The sequence below is a fragment of the Medicago sativa genome, chromosome 2, assembly GCF_051527215.1.
Source record: "Medicago sativa cultivar Bolivia chromosome 2, Bolivia_mono, whole genome shotgun sequence".
Lineage (NCBI taxonomy): Eukaryota > Viridiplantae > Streptophyta > Magnoliopsida > Fabales > Fabaceae > Medicago > Medicago sativa.
The window spans coordinates 64,614,288-64,634,675 of record NC_140750.1 but is presented as its reverse complement, the minus strand read 5'-3'; the positions used below and the strand labels follow the sequence as shown (position 1 = coordinate 64,634,675).

Here is a 20,388-nt window from a genome sequence, read left to right as displayed (position 1 = left end):
TATATTTTTTACTTTCTTAACTAGTGTTACGAGAGCATCAGCTAGCCCAACCGTTTAGTCAATGACATAAGCATCATGACATCACTTGAAACCATGGTGCTAGTGTGCTTGGTCATGTCAACGCCACGTAATTAGTTGTTGTGCTTGCAGCTTTCTTTAGGAATATATAAGCTTTGAGTTGATGATTAAGGTAGGTGTTAGTTGATTTAATGACATGAAACCAATTAAACTTAAATATTGTGAATTCGGACTCAAAATCACACCAATACAAACTATGATGTGTGGAGCAAAGGAAAGTAGTAACAAATATCAAAGTGAACACAAGCAATAATCAACAATAACAACACCTAGATCTAATCTAGTAATTAAAGTGAAAAGCTCAAAACCACAAGCAAAAGATAAAAGGGAGAAGAGAGAAACAAACACACCAAGAAATGTTCACCCAGTTTGGTCCAACTTGACCTACTCTGGGGGAGAGATTGATCTCTCCAATCCACTATCAACGAGTTCTTACAAAGGGATACAAATGGGTTACAAGAAATTAGCTTAAACAAGCTCACAAAGAACAACCCTAATTTCTACCCATTTTCCCAATCTCACAAATGAACAAGACACTCAATGATTTTCACTCACCCAAGGTGTTTACAATGTTTTCCCAACCCAAGAGAACTCTAATCAAAGACCCTCAACCCTAAAGTTACCTCCTTTGATTTCCCAAGTTTTCCTCTCTTGAAGTTCTCTCTCCTCTACCTTCAAAATCTGCAAAGAAACACTTAAATAGTACCCTGCAACTATCAAAACCGTGTCACGTTTTGCCAAATCCTGACACGGTTGGTGCGTACGACCCAAGGTACGACCAACCTTATCCTCAAAACGTGCCCAGCAAGCCAAAAATCGTGTCACGTTTTCCAAGAATCGTGTCACGATTGGACACCCTGCAAAACATGCTCACGGCATTACGAAATCGTGACACGCTTCACAAATCGTGTCACGATTCTGTGTTTTCCCAACTTCACAATTTGAAGGCATAAACAACATTCTCCACCTTGACTTCAAATTGATGATGATGTCACTTTAACCATCAACCACCAATCCCCTTTTTCTTTACCTTGCATCCAACTACACCAAGTAGCTCCACAAATCTACACCAAAACCTCTTCAACCACGGAACGTTTCCCGCTTCCTTGAAGATCACCTTGCATCCAATCACCCTTGGTCTTTTAGGCAATCACATAAGCCACACCATACATTCTTCAAACCCCGGAATGCCTTCCGTCCTCATAAAGAATTCACATGCTCACAACTAGAGCATAGCACCCAAGGCCTCCATAGTTGTACCATTCCCGGTGTCACCAACTCCACCTCAAGTTGAGCTTTCTCTACCTCAACTTCCGAATGCGTACTCAAACCATGCCTTCACCTTGCAACTTCACCTCAAAGGTTGATCAAGAGTATTTTTACCACCGCCTCTCCAGGCCGACCATGAGTATTCTTCCCACCGCCTCTCCAGGCTGATGTTGAGTGTTTAACGTCTCTCCAGACGACCACTGCTCTACAAGGCATCAATACCAAGGTGAGAAACCTCACCTTCATCCTCCCAACAACTCACCACCAAAGCACCCGCATCCTCATACTCCTCGGACACAACTTGCACGGAGTTCTCATTGTCCTCCGGACAATCCCTCTTGAAGTGACCAAACTTGTGACATTTAAAGCACTTATACTTTGCCTTGTTACCGCTCTTTGAGCTTCCTCGGTTGCCTCTACCTCCACCATTTCCTCTTGAAACACTAAGGCCTTCACTGTTTTCATCCGCTCTCAAGTCCTTGGACTTGGTCAACTCCTTGGTTCTCAAAGCCGCTTGAACTTCTTCCAAGGTGACAGTGCCTTCTTTGCCATAGAGCATGGTATCCTTGAAGGATTCAAATGATCTCGGTAGAGCACACAACAAGAGTATAGCTTTGTCTTCGTCTTCAAGATTCACCTCAATGTTCTCCAAGTCATCAAGGATTTTGTTGAACTCTGTCAATTGCTCCATCACGGTCTTTGACTCCACCATCTTGAATGAGTAGAGTTGTTGCTTAAGGAATTTCCTATGAGCCAAAGACTTGGTCATATACAATGAGTCCAACTTTGACCACATCGACGCCGCGGTTGGTTCCTTCGCGACATCCCTCAAAACTTTGTCCCCGAGGCACAAGACAATGGCACTTCTAGCCTTGTCCACCATCTCGGTCTTCTCCGCTTGTATCATGGTGACCGGCAACGCACCTTCACCCTTCAAAGCTTTCTCACACTTTTGTTGTATCAACACCGCTTGCATCTTCACCTTCCATAACCCAAAATCATTACTTCCGGTGAACTTCTCGATATCCCACTTCGAACCCATGGTACTCACTAAACCAATTCACTCCTATGCCCCACGGTGGGCGCCAATTGTTGTGAATTCGAACTCAAAATCACACCAATACAAACTATGATGTGTGGAGCAAAGGAAAGTAGTAACCAATATCAAAGTGAACACAAGCAATAATCAACAATAACAACACCTAGATCTAATCTAGTAATCAAAGTGAAAAGCTCAAAACCACAAGCAAAAGATAAAAGGGAGAAGAGAGAAACAAACACACCAAGAAATGTTCACCCAGTTCGGTCCAACTTGACCTACTATGGGGGAGAGATTGATCTCTCCAATCCACTATCAATGAGTTCCTACAAAGGGATACAAATGGGTTACAAGAAATTAGCTTAAACAATCTCACAAAGAACAACCCTAATTTCTACCCATTTTCCCAATCTCACAAATGAACAAGACACTCAATGATTTTCACTCACCCAAGGTGTTTACAATGTTTTCCCAACCCAAGAGAACTCTAATCAAAGACCCTCAACCCTAAAGTTACCTCCTTTGATTTCCCAAGTTTTCCTCTCTTGAAGTTCTCTCTCCTCTACCTTCAAAATCTGCAAAGAAACACTTAAATAGTACCCTGCAACTGTCAAAATCGTGTCACGTTTTGCCAAATTGTGACACGGTTGGTGCGTACAACCCAAGGTACGACCAACCTTCTCCTCAAAACGTGCCCAACAAGCCGAAAATCGTGTCACGTTTTCCCAAGATCGTGTCACGATTGGACACCCTGCAAAACATGCTCACGGCATTACGAAATCGTGATACGCTTCACAAATCGTGTCACGATTCTGTGTTTTCCCAACTTCACAATTTGAAGGCATAAACAACAGTAAAGAAGCGGTAGATTCACAAAACACAACAAACAAAAATCCAACCAGAAATTGAACAAAACCAGAAAACAATTTATCAATGGTAATGCAATTAAAACACAGATAACAAAGAAATAAAGGTTGTGTGTTGGTTGTGATTTAGAAGTCTTAAATTAGATGAAAAATTGAATGTTGAGCAAAATAAAAGTGAGATGACACGTGTATTTAATGCATTAAAGGTTTGGGTTAAGATGTAGTATCGAAACTCCTTTGTATAATTGTTCTTGACCCAACATGATTATCCTCTGGGCTTCCTTCATGACTCAATAGTAGTATCAGAGTCGTTGGTTGCTAAATTGTTTGGCCTTTTGTGGAAAGTCTTCCTGACAATTATGGTCGGACGACGTGTCTCGTTGATGTGGTGGGTGCCAACTGCGGTGCAATTGTATGTGAATGAAAAATTAGAGGAGGAGAATAGATTGTGTCAAGTGTCCGTTAGAAATCCTACATTGGATAAAAATTGAATGGTGAACAACATAAAAGTGAGAGGACTTATATAAGTCCACTACAATACACTTAAGTTCATGGTTAAGCTGTGATATCTCAACTGACTCGTATGGTTGCACTTGGTCCAATGTGATAATCCATCAAGCTACCCTCATGACCCAACAATAAGAACATCAATAGTTTATGTGGTTGATGTATCAGATATGAGTTAAAAATCTCGTGTTTGCATGTGAAAGTGAATGTTGCACAATATATAAGTTTGACTAATATACTCAATTTCTTAAAATTGTGAGTAAAAATGTAGTGGTTGTTTTTGGCAAATGAAATGATCCCTTCGACTTCCCTCGAAACTAATGGTTACAATAGGTATGGTCAGAAACTGCGGAACAAAACTATCCGCTATTTTTACCAAACACATCCTATAATATTTCTGCTTGAATCAGATTTTGAAACATTTCAACTATAGAACTAATGACTTGTCAAGAAAAAAAAATAGAACAAAGGAGTGAATTAATAAAGAGAGGGGTATTTTGATAATTTTCGTATTTCTAAGCACTGCAGTTTAAATTTTCAAACGTTTAAGCACATAAAGGTGGTGATTTATGTATACAAAATAGAGAAAATCCTACAAATAAAAAGGGAAGGGCAAGAAGAAAGAGGAGTGTCCAAATATTGAAACAGAACAATATGGGACCAGATTGGTTTTTTGTTTTAAGCATATTCATGGTAAGTTTCTACTCCCTGGCACTTGTTTGGAAACTTAACTTCTCAATAGCCATTTAACTTCTCATACAATGGTTATGGTTGAAGGTATGATGTGACTAACTGGCTATGCATGTGACATGCCTCCTTTATCAAATAAGTCACGTCAAAAAATAGAAAGAGCAACAAATGGACAAATCCTCCTCTTCCAATATGTAATCCATGATTAGTTAAGTATACACAACAAAGAGGCTGGAGTTATCTGATATCACTATCACTAAGAATTTAGACTTATACTTAACTTAATTTGCTTTTCCAAAAAAAAAAAAAAAACTTAATTTGCTTATAGATCAATTGAAGACAAAATCATTATCCATGCACAACTTCAATACCAATCTGTCTATCTATATTGGATGCTAATATGATACCATACTTCTATGATAAACTTAGATATGTGTCTTAGAAATACCATAATTTTTTATATATTTTTTTATTTATAAATATTTTACCGGATACATACAATACATGGCACGCATAAATTGCTCTACGATAAGATTAAGTTCAAATACATCAACTTTCTTTGACTCATTTTTGCTTATAATTTTTAAAAAATTGTTATCATTATAGTTATATATAAATGGAGAACAAGTATAGTTCAAATTTTAAATTTTGGATTGGTTTTACCATTCAAAAAAGATTAACGGCACAATTTATTGCTCACTTGTCTTCTATTTCTTATAAATTAATATCAAATTAACTGGTAAAAAAATAGATTGAACAAAAATACTTATTGCATTCGCGTATCCATATTTATCACATCGTACTTCGTACTTCTTTCTTTATTTTTTGTTTTCTATAAACTCCCATGTTACTCTTACTCCTTGCAACATTTTCTCCTTCATGGTCATTGTCACCACTAACATAGCCTCATAGTACACAATGGAAGCAAGGAATACAATAGAGGGGAAGCAAACATCAGTTGAGAAGGTTTGGAAAGACATCTTATTTGAAGAAATAGAAGTTGAAGAAGAGGAGGAAGGTGGTGTTGAAGATGATGAGAAGAAGAAAGGTGTTTGTGTGAGTGGGAGAAAAGAGCCAAGTAGAGGTGGAAGATTTTCTCCACCTTTTTGTCAAGTAGAAAGTTGTGGAGCTGATTTAACTTTTGCAAAGAGATATCATCGTCGCCATAAGGTTTGTGAGGTTCATTCCAAAGCATCTGTTGTGGTGGTTGCAGGGATAAGGCAGAGGTTTTGCCAACAATGTAGCAGGTGTGATCAATCTCTCCTCCACTGTCATCTAAACTTATGAAGCACGGACACTTATCGAATTAGGCGTGTCCTGATGTCAGACATGTGTCGTTCTGACATCGACACGACACCGACAAATATAATTATATTGAATTATTGATTTTCTCAAATTACTAACAGTGTCGTCGTATCAGTGTCTGTGTCGTGTCCGGTGTCCGTATCCGCATTTCGTAGAATCTAAACTCTTTCTTTTATTTGAATAGGTTTTTCCCTAAGCACTTTCCACTAGTAGAATACCATAGATGGTAAACTTGATTTTTCAATTATTCCCATTGTTTTAAAACTTAAATTTGAATCTTGTTGCCACTAACGGATCCAAGAATTTTGAATAGGGGGCACCATCTATATAAATTAGTAGCATGTGTGCTTCGTGCTTTGTAGTCTCTCCTTGCTTGTGTGTTTTTTTTTTTTTTTAAGAAATGTTTTGTTTTGTTTTGTTTTTATTTTAATCAATTTAGTTCATAAACCATAAAATATATATATATATATATATATATATATATATATATATATATATATATCAGTTTTGTCCATAAACTATTTGATTATAATAGGTAGTTCTTAAGTTCTATGAAACTCATCAATTTAATCACTTTAGTCTTTAACATTTAATAGTATGGATTGAATTGACAAATATTATATACTTTAGAAACTACTTATTATTTTTATAGTTTAGGGACTAAATTGAAAAAAGAGTGATAGTTTAGAGATTAAATTGATGATTTATTCTTATTTGAATATGCTCTTTTTATATTGGGAAGCAACTTGTAGAATTTAGCTTGTGTGATTAGTTGAGCCAACAAAGAAAGGTTTTCCAAAGAGTGTGAGAGCAGGTCCTTCATCTTCATGGTATTAAAACATGTATATTACACTAAAAAAATCATGAAAACTTTATGTGCCTTCACACCAATGAAAAGTCGAGTCAAGTTAGTTTTAGGATAGTCAAAAATCTGTTTTATTAGTTGGGGAAGTCACTCATGTCACTATGGGTTCTTTCGTAGAGTCTTAGTTTAACTTAAGTCAACAATTACAAGCCAAGAGTTGAGATGATATGTCTATCCCGAAAATATACTTATAATGGTGGTAATTTTCACCTTGCAAGTTGATTTTGTAACGATAAACCAACCAAAACTCTAAGTTTTAGAGATCTCTACAATGCTATGGAATCAGATATTCTAAATTGAGTCAAGGGTTTGTCTTTTTTATAGATTTGTTAACACGTCTTTAATTAAACAAATTAAAATAGATTTTTTAAAACAATTTTTACATTTTGAGAGAAAAAAATTCTCTCTCATCCATAGGTAAGGATTATTCAGCACAATACTATTTTAAAGTAGACTTAAATATGATAATCGTCCCTGTAATTTGGTCCAGTTTTGATTTTCGTCCCTGTAAAAAAAATATTTGAAATACATCCCTGTAAAAAAAATTGTTTTAAAATGGTCCCTAGCCACTTTTGTGATGATTTGGCATGTTTCTTGCCACGTGGCAGTTGCTGACTGTGCAACTTTGGCCATGTGGCGATGACGTGGCATGCCACATAATAAAAAACGTTTTTTAAATTTTGAAAATAGTTTTTAAAAATTACAAAACTGAAAATAAATTAAAAAAATAAAAAAATCACAACAAAAATTCCAAATAATTTTTTCGATCATATAATTTTTAAATATATATTTTTTTAAATATAAAAAAATTGAAAATTAGTTTTTTTTAAAAATCTGGAAATAAAAATATGATTAGAAAATTTTTAAAAATTATATAATCTCAAAATTCATAACTTTTGAAAATATAATTGTCAGTATTTTCGAAAAAAATTTAATATATAATTTTCAAATAAAAAAATTTATTTTTTCGAAAATTTAATTTTAACAGTTTTTTTGTCAAAAAAATAAGTTTTCGAAGTTTTTTTTCGGAATTTTTTTTTTATGATTTTAAAATTTATTTTCAGATTTTTTTTAATTACGTGGACTGCCATGTCAGCGCCACGTGGCAAGAACCATGCCAAATCAGATCAGAAGTGGGGCCAAGGACCTTTTTCAAACAAATTTTTTTTACAGGGACGTATTTCAAATTTTTATTTTTACAGGGACGAAAATCAAAACTAACCCAAATTACAAAGGACGAAAATCATATTTAAGCCTTTAAAGTAAAACTAAAGACGTCAAATGTTGAATGCATATACAAAAATCACAAATTAAGAAATTGATCACATTATTGCTTTGACCTTTTTCACTATATTAGGCCCCCAAAACAAAGAAATGTTCCATGCATTCACCTTATTTGAAACCTTTGATGAGTGTGCGCAGGTTTCATGAGCTTGCAGAGTTTGATGAATCGAAAAGAAGCTGTCGAAGACGCTTAGCGCGACACAATGAACGGCGTCGTAAAAGCACTGCTGGAACTTGCACTGAAGGAAGCGGTACTGGCCAGCAAAATCATGATGGTGATTGGAGACAAATTCATATGAACATAACAAGTAGTTCTGGTCACGATTTTCTGAATTTCAGATGAAAATTTATATATTTTTCCGTATGCTTTCTCTCTTCTGTCATTGGTTCCTTACATGCCAAGGAAAATAATAAAGACCCTTTCTATGTTACGAGAATATAAGGATGAGGAAAAATTAAATAATAAACCAGATGAGGAAAGAAAAATTCCCAATATATCTAAGGTGGTATGTATCATATTATAGCATCCTCAAATGTCGTATATAATGTGTATATATCATAGCGCAAATGTCGTATTTGGTGACCATAATAAATTGCATTGTTTCTTTTACATATATGTAGACATGGGAATAGGATTCTCCACATTTAATTTTGGGGTTAATTTTGTCATTACCACCTACAATATTGATCCCTCCAATCTCTTTTTTAGCATGTTTGCACTAAATACATGATCTTCTATCACATGAGATTGCAGAGAATCATGTAGGGGTATTAGTTCGGAATGAAAATAGAACCGAACTGAATTATTTGGTAAATTTAAAATAACTTAATTGAAGTGAACTGCTTGCATTTCAAACTGAATAAAACTGTTTCAAACTGAACCAAATTGTTATTATTGGTACCGTTGAATATATATATATATATATATATATATATATATATATATATATATATATAATGAAATCGAATTTTAGTTACTGAACTGAACCGAACTACTTCGAATTGAACTGAACTGTTTTAAACTGAACCGAACTGTTTCAGTTCAGTTTCATAACTGTTAGTAATGGTTTAATTTTTTGGGTTTGGTTTGGTTCGGTTTTTTGGTTTTTTTGCCCACCCCTAAAATCCTGGTCCGTAGACATGACAGGGCTCTTATTGTTTGGATATATCATGTTGTTCTTTAGATTTTTTTATAATATTAAAAATATATTTTAAAATATAGACTCAACCTCCAAAGTCATCCCTTATAAATCCCACCAAATAGACCCTTAAAATTTTGTATTGGATTCGATGATCATACTCAGATTCTCAAATTTAACCACAAAATTGAAGAGAGGAATTTTGATTTGTTTTAAGAAAGACAAATTAAGAAATCAATAGCAGAAATTTTTTAGATGTTTATTTGTAATTTTGATATTCATATTTTATCTAATTTGTGGTCTTGATCCCTTGATTTTATAAAATTTTTTAAATGTCCTCGTGAGCTTAGCTCAGTTGGTTGGGACAATGCATAAAATATGCAAGGTCCGGGGTTCAAATCCCAGCCACTACCAAAAAAAATAAAATCTTTTAAATAAAAATAAGTCCAAACAAACTAAAATTATGTGATTTAGATTGTTTTGATTCCTAGTGGGGCTAGATTGAGACATTGGAGTGTGCTCCTCTCAATGTTTTAAATTCGATTCTTTTGGTGTCAATTTCAATGAACTAGTCTATACAAAACTTTGCTCTGAATTTAAATAAGACTCTACAAGTAAACGGTGAGATTGGACTTCTTTAGTCGATTTTTGGACTAAATACTCTGAGATTTGATAAATAAAATAGAAGAAACAAAAACACAAAGATAATTCACATCAAAAAAAAAAAATGATTACTTGATAACAATCAAAGATGAGTTTCAATTAGACAAATGACTAGAACTTTTTCTTGTTATCGAGTTTCTTATTCTTAATCAAATCTCTAATTTCTTAGGTGACCTATCTTTAGGTCAATTGAAAATTTTTTGTTGAGTTTTAAATGACAAATATTACTAGTTAGTTTGTTAATATTTACTTCTTCGTTTGAGTTTGAACTCAGGACCTTAAACTTCTTTTCACTTAACTCAAATTAGTTTAGCTACTCAATCTCCTTTTCAAACATCAATTACTGTTGTCACTCTAAAGAAGTAAGAACTTATAAACTCTAAAGATTCAAATATTGAATTAACATAATTTTGGGGGACAAAGGTATAATAACATTCTATTATTTTATCAATGCCAAGTTCTATGGCCTGTTAAGGTATATAACATGTGTTATATCTTCACAATTTTGTTTTTAAGATAAAAATCGGTGAATTTCGATTTGTATCTTCAAATGTAACAACTCTTTGACATAATGTCTAGATATTTGGGCAATGTGCTAGGGTGGATATAGTCATTGGCAGCTTAAGAAATAAATAATTGGTAGAAAAGAAGTGAGAAGAATCATTGTAAGAGCAGAACCACTATTGTGGAATCTGAATCATATTGGAAAAACAAAGAAAACCATTTGCATATAATATTCAAGTGATTTGTTCTGCAATATATTTTATACTCTCGGTCAGAAAAATATATATTAGTGGCAAATATGGGGGTGCAAATATATTTTGTTGACTTGTTGGGCTTGACTCTTTTAAGGCCCCACCATTACGCCCAAAACACTAGTAAAATCCCAAATTGCAAATTTAAATTTTTTTTTGCAAATTTTTTTTTTTGTGGTGGCCGGGGTTCGAACCCCATACCTTGCATATTTTATGCATTGTTCATACCAACTGAGCTAAACTCACAAAATTAAAATAATACACAACCAGTCCTTTTAAAAACAATAAAATATAAATTATACAAGTGGTATGTTGCATCATACATGACGCAACTATTTTTTTTTTTTTTTTTGTCAAGTAGAGCCTAGTGGCTAGAGCTCACACAATTAATTGTGGAGAAGTGGGATGTCCGGAGTTCGAACCCCGGCCCCTGCATATAATATGCAATATCCTTACCAACTGAGCTAAGCTCACGGGGATGACGCAACTACTTTTTAATTTACATAAACAAATAAAACATAAATTATAAAATATTTTAATTTGTAAATGATTATTATTATTATTGTTTATTTTTTTAAAGAATTTTTAAATATAAATTAATAGAAATTATTTTATACACTAAAATATGTTTTTTTTATTGTTTGTTAAAATATAAATTAAAATATGAAATTTTAAAATCACACATTTTAGTTTTTAAAACTCAGAAACTTAGTCCATTGATTTTTTTAAAAAAATAAATATTAGTTAAAAAGTTTAAGGAAAATAAATTTTCTTTCATTGAACAACTAATTAAATAAAGGTTTTTTTGAAGGAATTAGATAAAGGTTTAAATGTACTTTTATCCCTCTATTTAAAAAATAAATAAACTTTGGTCTCTCTATTTAAAAAACCATATTTTCAGTCTACCGATTTAACTTTTTTCGGAATTTTGCTCCCTCCTCTTATTTTTGAGTCATTTTTTTATGATGTGTCATATTCATTTACATTACTAATTAAACATTTTTTGCTGACAAGGATATTCAATATGACTTATTAAGCCATATCACATCATAAATAAATAAATAGACAATATCATCATAAATGACCTAAAAATAAGATGAGGACCAAAATTCGTATAAAGTTAAATTGGGGGACAAAAATCCAGTTTTTAGAATAGGAGACCAAAACTTTTTATTTTAAAATATAGGGATAAAAAATACATTTAAGCTTTAAAAAAATTAAATACTGAAGTTCAAGAAATATAAGAAATTTACTTCCCCTTGAAGAACTTCTCATGTGTTAGATAACTCTGCATCTGTGTTGGGTACAATAATTTGGATCTATTGCACAAGAGTAGATAAAACTTACCCTTCTATGTGTAAGAAACTTTGGTATAGTTCTCCACATAGATCACTTATATTGACCAAACTTAATGGCAAAGTATCTGCAAATGGTCTTCCAGAGATTATATATTTTTTGACCAAAGTTCCTAATATACACACAAAGTTAAAATGTAGTTTACATCTTTTCTCACATTGTGTTCAAATAAAGCATTTCTTCATTTGGTTTGTATGAAGGACGCAGCAAAATAATACCATCTAATGGATATTAAGCTTAATAAATTATTACATAAGGTATATGTTACACTTGGATGTTTATTGATCAAAGTAATGAGTCTTGTGAATTGTGATCACTGAAGTTTCACAACGATGACCGAGATATCGTCGCTGCTTTTCCTGTTAACTGCTTCTTCAGTGAGGCGCTTTGCTGCCGCCCGAGCATCCTTTATATCTTTGATACAATCAACGGCTTCTTGATTTGACATTACCTGGAATCATATATGAATAAACAGATTTAAACCCTAGTTAAATATGCATGCATACATGGTCCAACACTAATCCTTACTTCCTTAGTATTAAAAATATATATCCATAAGGTATTTGCATTATGCTTCATTTATCAAAAACTGACCTTCCACAATCCATCACTGGCTAATATAACAAACTCTGCATCTTCACTTATCTTCTCTACTGTCACATGTGGCTCTGAACTCAAGTGTTTCTTCAAGCTTTTGTCACCAAATGCCCTCGACACTGCCAACCGTCCATCAACTCGTGGAACGTCCCCTGATTAGATGACAAAAAAGATGTATCCTCAGTACTGGATTAAAGTCTATAACGTCCGATCGAACTTTTTACTAAGCAATTCATCTATATCAGAAATGCATTGAAAATCATAAGCTCGCTGAGCGAAAAATGTGTCAAATTCTAATAAGATCAAGCAAAATTATAACCATTATAAAGTGTATCATACCTGGAAATCTTGATACAAAACCACCTCTATTTTTTATATCCTCATGTTCTGTGTTTGGTTCATGATCCACTGACAGTTGTTTGGCCACACCTTTCTTTGATAAGACAGCCCGAGAATCCCCGATATTGGCTACTACTAACTTCTGACCATCAATCAATATCGCGGTAACTGCTGTTGAACCCCCTCTTCCCAATTCACCTGACTTCTCTAAAATACTAGAATCGGTTATACTATACGCTTCCTTGACAGCATTTACAGGTTCTGTCCAGAAGTCAGGCTACATGGGAAAAAATGGATGGTTGGACATCATATTCATGCGACTTGAATTAACATTATGAATTGTTCAAGTTGATTCTTTTAGGATCTGCAAGCAGATCTGTCTGAAAACTCGAGTACAGTTCATGAATCATAGAAAGCAGAAAACAAGTTAAGAAGTAACCAGAAAAGGGAAGTTACCTCTTTTAAGATATTATCAAACAAATGAGACTGCAAGTAGTTAGGTACATTGTGGCCAGCATGGCCATCAAATATTGCAAACAAGCCTAATTCATGGTTATCAATTTGCTTAAATCTAGCAACAAGATAATCCTCCATTTCATGATATGATCTTCCCTTTACCAAGTGAAAGCCGTGAGTTATGTGTTTCGACATCTTGCTCTTTCCTTTCCCTGAATCAGGGTCTGATAAACCAAATCCAACTTTCTCCTGCAACCAACATGCTAATGTCAAATGACCGTCACAAAAATATATAGAATACTAAGCGAGGGAAAATTGACAGAAAGTATAGAGAAATGTCTTGACAGAAAGATTTGCAAACTTTAATTAGCTAATGGAGGTCACAATCACAACCATCTTCTCAATCTTTGCATGACTGGTAACTTCTAATACTTGGTGAATTCTTCAAGAAAGTTGAACTAAAGAAAAACATTCCATCAAATTGGTATTTCTTATATCACTAATTGTTTCCAGCATCCACAATAGGAAATCTTATGCATCCAAACAACATATGGAGGTATAACCTATCATTATCATATCATTATAAATTTGACATTGTCGTTACTCTTTCACAATGGTTCACATAGTCAAGAAAGTGCGTTTCAAACCAGTGATTGTCTATGAAGAAAGAGGTGCATTCAATCAATTAATTCTGATATCGTTGGTCCGTGGCCACAAACAAACTAAAATGTTCTGGTCAAATGACCAGCAACTTTCTCACCCTCTTCACCAAATTAACAATAACTTTAGCAAAATTAGCAAATAGCTTTTCCATAGTCCATCTTTCCTAGAAGAGAGTAGGTAAGCACTATTTTCTTTTACAATTTAGCAAAATTCTTGATGGTGTATAGTTTAACTATACACACCCTAGGTCATGAAAGAATGAGCTCTAATATCATTGTTTTGTAATTTTGTCATACCACAGAAGTCTACCATCCAAATTGGTGATGATACAAGTTAACAAGAGACGGTAAACCACAAAAGGATAATAATAAGTTCGTGTTTGGTATCATGGTGAGTTTGACAGAATCACAGCAAAATCACTATGTCTCACAGTGATTTCGATAAACTCACCATGATTTCGATAAACTCACCGTGATACCAAACATGTACTAAAGTACTCCCTTTGGTTACATTTATAAGTAAAAACCATTTTTTTTAGGTTCATTGAATAACGAATGTATTTGGCCTATATATAGACCGGATACATTAGTTATGCAATGAACCTAAAAACTTATTTTTTTGCTTACAAATGTGACCGGACGGAGTAAACAGCATGCCGTGATAAAGAAAGTGACAGCTGGTTAGTTCTAGGATAAACCTTCACTTTGAACAATTCACACAGATAGTTGTTAAAAACAATTTAACATAATTTGGCATAGTATAGTTTCCTGACCCAGAAACAAAGATACACACAATTCAATTGATATATTTCCCTACAGATCAGGGCTATTTGAAAGGTTCTACCTTTAGTCAAATACAAGTCAAACTGAATTAAGCAAGCCAAATGAAAAACACACAAAAAACTAAAGGGGTTCATTAATTAAGCATATTAAAAAAGCTCATTGAATCAAATTAATGAAAATTGGCAGCAAAAAAAAAAAAAAAGTATGTATGATCTAATATTGGAACATTTATTCAACTTAACAATAAAGTATAATGAAATAAAGGATCTATATGGAAATATACCTTCATCTTATGAAGAATATCTCTAGCAGCCATGAGGGAATGAGTGGTTTGGTTTGGTTTGGTTTGAGGAAGAAATTAAGAAAGGTAGTTGACTTGACTTGAGAGTGATGAAGATGATGGTGGACAATAATTATTTATGGTACGTAGATTATCTTTGCCAGCTTGAAAAGACATATCTACCGTGTTTCTTTCTTTTTTATGGCAACTTACTATAACTGTTTTCTTGTTTACTTTTACACCACTTTCACGCGTTACCTACTACTTTAAGACATGTTTGGTTTTGCGGTTCTTTGGTCAAAATCACTGTTAATTTTATTAAAATAGTCTCCAAAATTATAACTTTGAAAAATTGTCTGGATACACTCATCTACGCTGTGAGAAATAAAGGACCATTTAGACATGAAAAAATGTCTTGACCCACTCATGTAACAAGATATCAAGCGAAAGATCGAGGATATGAAGAATAAAGATCAATGGTTATTAGAAAGTATTTGAAGACAATACAAGTTGAAGAAAATTCATTTCAAGTTCAAGGCATTGTAAGACAGAAGAACACTCTAAAAAGGGACGAAAACTGTAAAATTCGCACAGGAGGGGTTGTCTCGTGCCCCCATGCGCTTCACTTCATGCACTCTACGCATATGTCACGGCCTGGGAGTGCTTGTTGCTTGTTTTTCAAGTTGTTTTAGTTGGAAAACCCTATTTTTTCTTCTCTTAACCCCTATGGAATAATGTACTGTAAATAGAGACTCTTGCACACTCTTTTATTCATATTAGAGGTGCAAGGCAAGGGTCAAGCATCAGAGCTTCAAGGCAGAGGATGGGGTTCCACGATGTAATGATGTCGGTTGTCATGAGCAACTAAACCTCTTTAATTAGGGTTCCACGATGAATCACTTCTTATTTGTTGGATTCAATTAATAAAGTTTTTTTTTATATATATATATATATAAACTAGTCGCGGTGTCCTTCAGCATGATGATATTAGTTGTGTTGGAGGGTGTGGTAGCGAGGAGAATGCATGTCACTTGTTTCTTGGTTGCACAACTTTTGGAAGCATCTGGTATCGGCTTCTTCATTGGTTAGGCATTAATTTCGTAGCTTCTGAAGTGCTTGGCGAACATTTTCATCAGTTTAGTCATTTTTCCGGGTTATCGCAATCTACTTATCATTTTCTCAAGTTGATATGGCTTGCGTGTGTCTGGGTCATTTGGAAGGAAAGGAATAACAGAGTTTTTAATAACAAGGCATTGGCTCTAGCGCAATTAATAGATAAGGTAATAATGATATCTTTCCAGTGGTTGAAGGCGAATCTCATTAATTTCGTGTTCAGCTATCATGACTGGTGGAGGTCTCCTTTATCTTGTATGGGTCTAATGCTGTAATTTTTGTTTGTTTTCCTTGTAATTTTGAGCAGCTCAACATGAGATTTTAGTGACTGTATGTTGGAACAAAATGTGTTTAACAATGAACCTTAAAGAGTTTTGATGATAACAAGGTATTAAAAAATTGTAAATTGGACTAGCTAATATTTGTTCAAGTGTACAGGATCATAATTATAAAGTTACATCATCATTGGTTCTGAATGAGCAAATAAAGAGCAAAGGAAACAACAAAAATTTGAAGCTTGGACGCTCCTGAAGGCAACTTGTTACTGAAGAGAAAAAGCGCTCCTGAAGTTAAGTCGCTTCTGAAGTAAGGATAGTGCTCCTGAAGTTAAGTCGCTTCTGAAGTAAGAATAGTGCTCCTGAAGACAATAAGTCCAGAAGTCATATCATCAGAAGCTGCATCATCAGAAGCTGCATCACCAGAAGCTGCATCATCAGAAGCTGCCTCATCAGAAGCTATTTCACCAGAAGCTGAATCTCAATTGGATTTGCAAAAGATTCAAGAATTGAAGAATTATCAATGCAAAAGCTGTCTATTGGATTCGAAAACACAAACAAAGGATTAGTGGAGTTTTGCAACGGTCATTTCAAAGGTGTTTGAACGCTTGTGCTTGCAATTTGGACGAAAGCGTTGACATTGTACTTTGTACGAATTGTACAACCACGTTCTCCACTACTCTGTTTTGTGTCCACGCTTCAAGACAAGAAAACAGCTCCAGAATACGGTCTCGCCTGCATATATGTTCCTTTGAATAAGGAATGGATTTCAAATTGGTTCTTCATAGGACAACAACCAAATCAGGCAAAAGATCATTGGTGAAAGATCAAGCTTCAACAACGACTCTTTGGTGTGCTGGCAATTTCACAACGTCTCTTTCACACCTCTATATAAAGGAGTGAAGACCTAGAGATTTGGTAATGCAAGAACGCTGAACGAAAGACTCACAAGATTTTCACAAGTACCAAACCTCTGCTGAAATTGTTCTGCATTCACTTAGAATTTCTGTGTCTCAAAGTCATATCTTAGAAATTCTTAAGTCCATTGAGTCTGTATCTGTTTTGTATTGTGACCACCTCTGATTGTATATCAAGTGTTCAACCTTAAACAATTTTCTGTGTAATTTTGTTTAGTTAGGAAGTCTCTTGCAGTTGTGCTTGAGCAGGAAGTCTCTTGATTGTGTTCTTGAGCAAAGGAAGTCTCTAGCTTGTGTGCTTGAGCAAAGGAAGTCTCTTGCTTGTGTGCTTGAGCATTTGTAATCAGATATTACTCATAGTGAAATCTCCTTGGAAGTGCAAGGGGGACTGGACTACTTCCGGATTGTGGAAGGAACCAGTATAATTGCTTTGTGTCGTTCTTCTTCTCTCTCTCTGTTTTATTCCGCTGCATTTAGATTCTGATTATCACTTCAGAAGCTGTCTCACTTAGCTTCTGATCAGTGTGTTCAGTTTTTAGGAGAAACGAAGAATTTTTCAAAACACAATTCAACCCCCCCTTCTTGTGTTTTTTCTCACCTTCAATTGGTATCTAGAGCCTTGGTCTGTTGTGTAACACTTAACCGTGCAACAGTCAAAGATCTGAGAAAAACATGTCTACTCCTCCTCCTACTGGTCCTAGTGATACTAGCTATAAAAATGTCTCACATGATTATAGTGATAGTAAGAAAACCAGCGTTGGAAAAGTTCCAAAGTTCAATGGAGATGCTGAAGAGTTCTCTTGGTGGAAGACCAACTTTTACAGTTACATCATGAGCCTAGATGAAGAATTATGGGATATTCTGGAAGATGGTGTTGGTGATTTAGTCCTTGATGAAGAAGGAGCTGTTGTGGATAGAAAGAAACATACTCCAGAAATGAGGAAACTTTACAAGAAGCATCATATTATCAGAGGAGCTCTTGTCACTGCCATACCCAAAGCAGAGTATATGAAGATGAGTGACAAATCAACTGCTAAAGCTATGTTTGCTTCTCTCTGTTCAAATTATGAAGGGAGCAAGAAGGTCAAAGAAGCAAAGGCTCTCCTGCTTGTACATCAGTATGAGTTATTCAAGATGAAGGATGATGAAACTATTGAGGAGATGTACTCAAGGTTTCAAACCTTAGTTTCTGGGCTACAGATTCTAAAGAAGAGCTATGTTGCTTCTGATCATGTAAGCAAGATACTCAGAAGCTTACCTGCCAGATGGAGACCAAAGGTGACTGCCATTGAGGAAGCTAAAGATTTAAACACTTTAAGTGTCGAAGATCTTGTTAGTTCTCTCAAAGTTCATGAGTTAAGTCTTAATGAACATGAGTCTACTAAAAAGAGTAAATCAATAGCTCTTCCATCCAAAGGCAAGTCATCAAAAGCTCTCAAAGTAGTTGAATCTGAAGAGGAAGAACAGTCAAGTTCAGATTCTGACCTAGATGCTGCTCAAACAGACTTCAATATCTGGCCAAGAAGAACAGAAAGTTTCTCTCCAGAAGGGGTAACTCCAGAAGCTCAAAGAAAGAAGATCAGAAGGGATGCTTCAACTGTAAGAAGCCTGGACACTTCATTGCTGAATGCCCTGATCTTCAAAGAGAAAAGTCAAAGGACAAGTCAAAGAGGTCTACATTCAAACCAAGCAAACTCAAGAAGCAGATTAAGCAGAGTTTAATGGCAACCTGGGATAATTTGGGTAGTGAATCTGGATCTGATAAAGAGGAAGCTGATGAAGATGTAAAGGTAGCTGTTGGGTTGGTAGCAACAGCAACTTCAGAAGCTGGATCAGATTCAGACTCAGAAGATGAAAACGAGGTATATTCCAAAATTCCCAGAGATGAACTTGTTGAGTCTCTTAAAGAACTTCTTACACATTTTGAAGTAAGAACCAATGAGTTGAAGGATTTAAAAGAAAAATATGCTGATTTGGTACAACAGCAAAAATCAACTCTATTGGATCTGAAAGCTTCTGAACAAGGACTTAGGGGCTTTGACTTCATGTGTAAAACATATGAAGATCAGCTCAGGTTCTTATGTCAGAAGCTACAAGAAAAGTGTAATGAAAAACCTTTAAGTAACCATGAAATTGCTCTTGAAGATTTTATTATATCTGGCATTAACAGAAGCAGAGTAGCTTCTATGATTTATAGCATTTACAAGAACAATGGCAGAGGAATTGGTTTTCCAGAAGTGAAACTTGAGAAAACCAATCTAAAATCTTGTTGTGAATGCATCAAGGAAGGTCTGAAAACATTCTTTGTACCAGAAGGGGCTGAGTTGGAAACTGTTGTTCAATCAGAACCTGAAGCTTCTAGTCCTAAGGCTAAGATTACTTCAAAGCCAAAGAACTCTAAGTCAAAGGCTATGATCAAATCTGATTCCAAGACTTCAAAGGTCAGGATCCTGAAAAGATCAGAACCTATTCCTCAGAGTCTGGTGAAACCAAAATCTGGGATTCTGAAGTCTAAGTTTCAGAAGAAGACAGTTACTGCTTCTGAAGTACCAAAACCTAAGGTGATGGTTAATCAGAAGCAACCCAACTCATAGCACAAGGTACAAGAAGTGAAGAGTAAAGCCTTAAGTACTAACCTTCCAGGACCCATAGAACAATGGGTACCTAAATCTAAAAATGTCAATGATGCAGGTATGTCTAAGAGCAGTGCCAAAGCAAAGATCATGGTACCTAGACAGTGGTTGCTCAAGACACATGACAGGAGACAAGTCCATGTTCCTCAGCCTAACAATGAAAGAGGGAGGAAATGTGAAATTTGGAGGCAACCAGTCAGGCAAGATCATAGGTACAGGAACTATTGGTAATTCCTCTACCTCAATTAATAATGTATGGTTGGTAGATGGTCTTGAACATAACCTTTTGAGCATTAGTCAATTTTGTGATAATGGTTATGATGTGCTTTTTGAAAAACCCAACTGTACAGTAATCAACAAGGAAGACAAATCCATTGTGTTCAAAGGAAAGAGAGTTGACAATGTCTATAAAATCAATTTTTCTGAACTGGCTGATCAGAAGGTGATGTGCCTACTATCAGTGAATGATAATAAATGGATGTGGCACAGAAGGTTGGGACATGCTAACTGGAGGTTA

General features: G+C 34.9%; 2 protein-coding genes across 3 annotated transcripts; one reads left to right on the top strand and one right to left on the bottom strand.

Moving 5' to 3' along the window:
- Positions 1-5,232: 5,232 nt before the first annotated feature.
- On the top strand, positions 5,233-8,513 carry LOC146949684 (squamosa promoter-binding-like protein 4). Of its 2 annotated transcripts, none has more exons than XM_085745628.1 (2): positions 5,233-5,696; positions 8,033-8,513. In XM_085745628.1, exons 1-2 carry the CDS (start codon positions 5,368-5,370, stop codon positions 8,244-8,246), a joined length of 543 nt encoding a protein of 180 aa, XP_085601754.1. In that variant the 5' UTR covers positions 5,233-5,367; the 3' UTR covers positions 8,247-8,513. The 2 variants fall into 2 exon arrangements, with proteins under 2 accessions (XP_085601754.1, XP_085601755.1); XM_085745629.1 differs by having other exon boundaries at positions 5,261-5,696; positions 8,042-8,397.
- Positions 8,514-11,884: 3,371 nt separating this feature from the next.
- Positions 11,885-15,042, bottom strand: LOC146949683 (putative protein phosphatase 2C 39). Its single transcript, XM_085745627.1, has 5 exons — positions 14,937-15,042; positions 13,209-13,457; positions 12,753-13,029; positions 12,411-12,565; positions 11,885-12,267 (listed from the first exon to the last, which is right to left on the bottom strand). Exons 1-5 carry the CDS (start codon positions 14,967-14,969, stop codon positions 12,130-12,132), a joined length of 852 nt encoding a protein of 283 aa, XP_085601753.1. The 5' UTR covers positions 14,970-15,042; the 3' UTR covers positions 11,885-12,129.
- Positions 15,043-20,388: the final 5,346 nt, after the last annotated feature.

Bases quoted from the DNA above. Each gene is read 5' to 3' on its own strand.
- LOC146949684 (XM_085745628.1), top strand. From the start codon at position 5,368: ATGGAAGCAAGGAATACAATAGAGGGGAAGCAAACATCAGTTGAGAAG. The intron at 5,697-8,032 runs GTGTGATCAATC...ACCTTTGATGAG, and splicing joins TTTTGCCAACAATGTAGCAG to TGTGCGCAGGTTTCATGAGC.
- LOC146949683 (XM_085745627.1), bottom strand. From the start codon at position 14,969: ATGGCTGCTAGAGATATTCTTCATAAGATGAAG. The intron at 13,030-13,208 runs GTAACTTCCCTT...TTTCCCATGTAG, and splicing joins TTGATAATATCTTAAAAGAG to CCTGACTTCTGGACAGAACC. The intron at 12,566-12,752 runs GTATGATACACT...TCATCTAATCAG, and splicing joins TTTTGTATCAAGATTTCCAG to GGGACGTTCCACGAGTTGAT.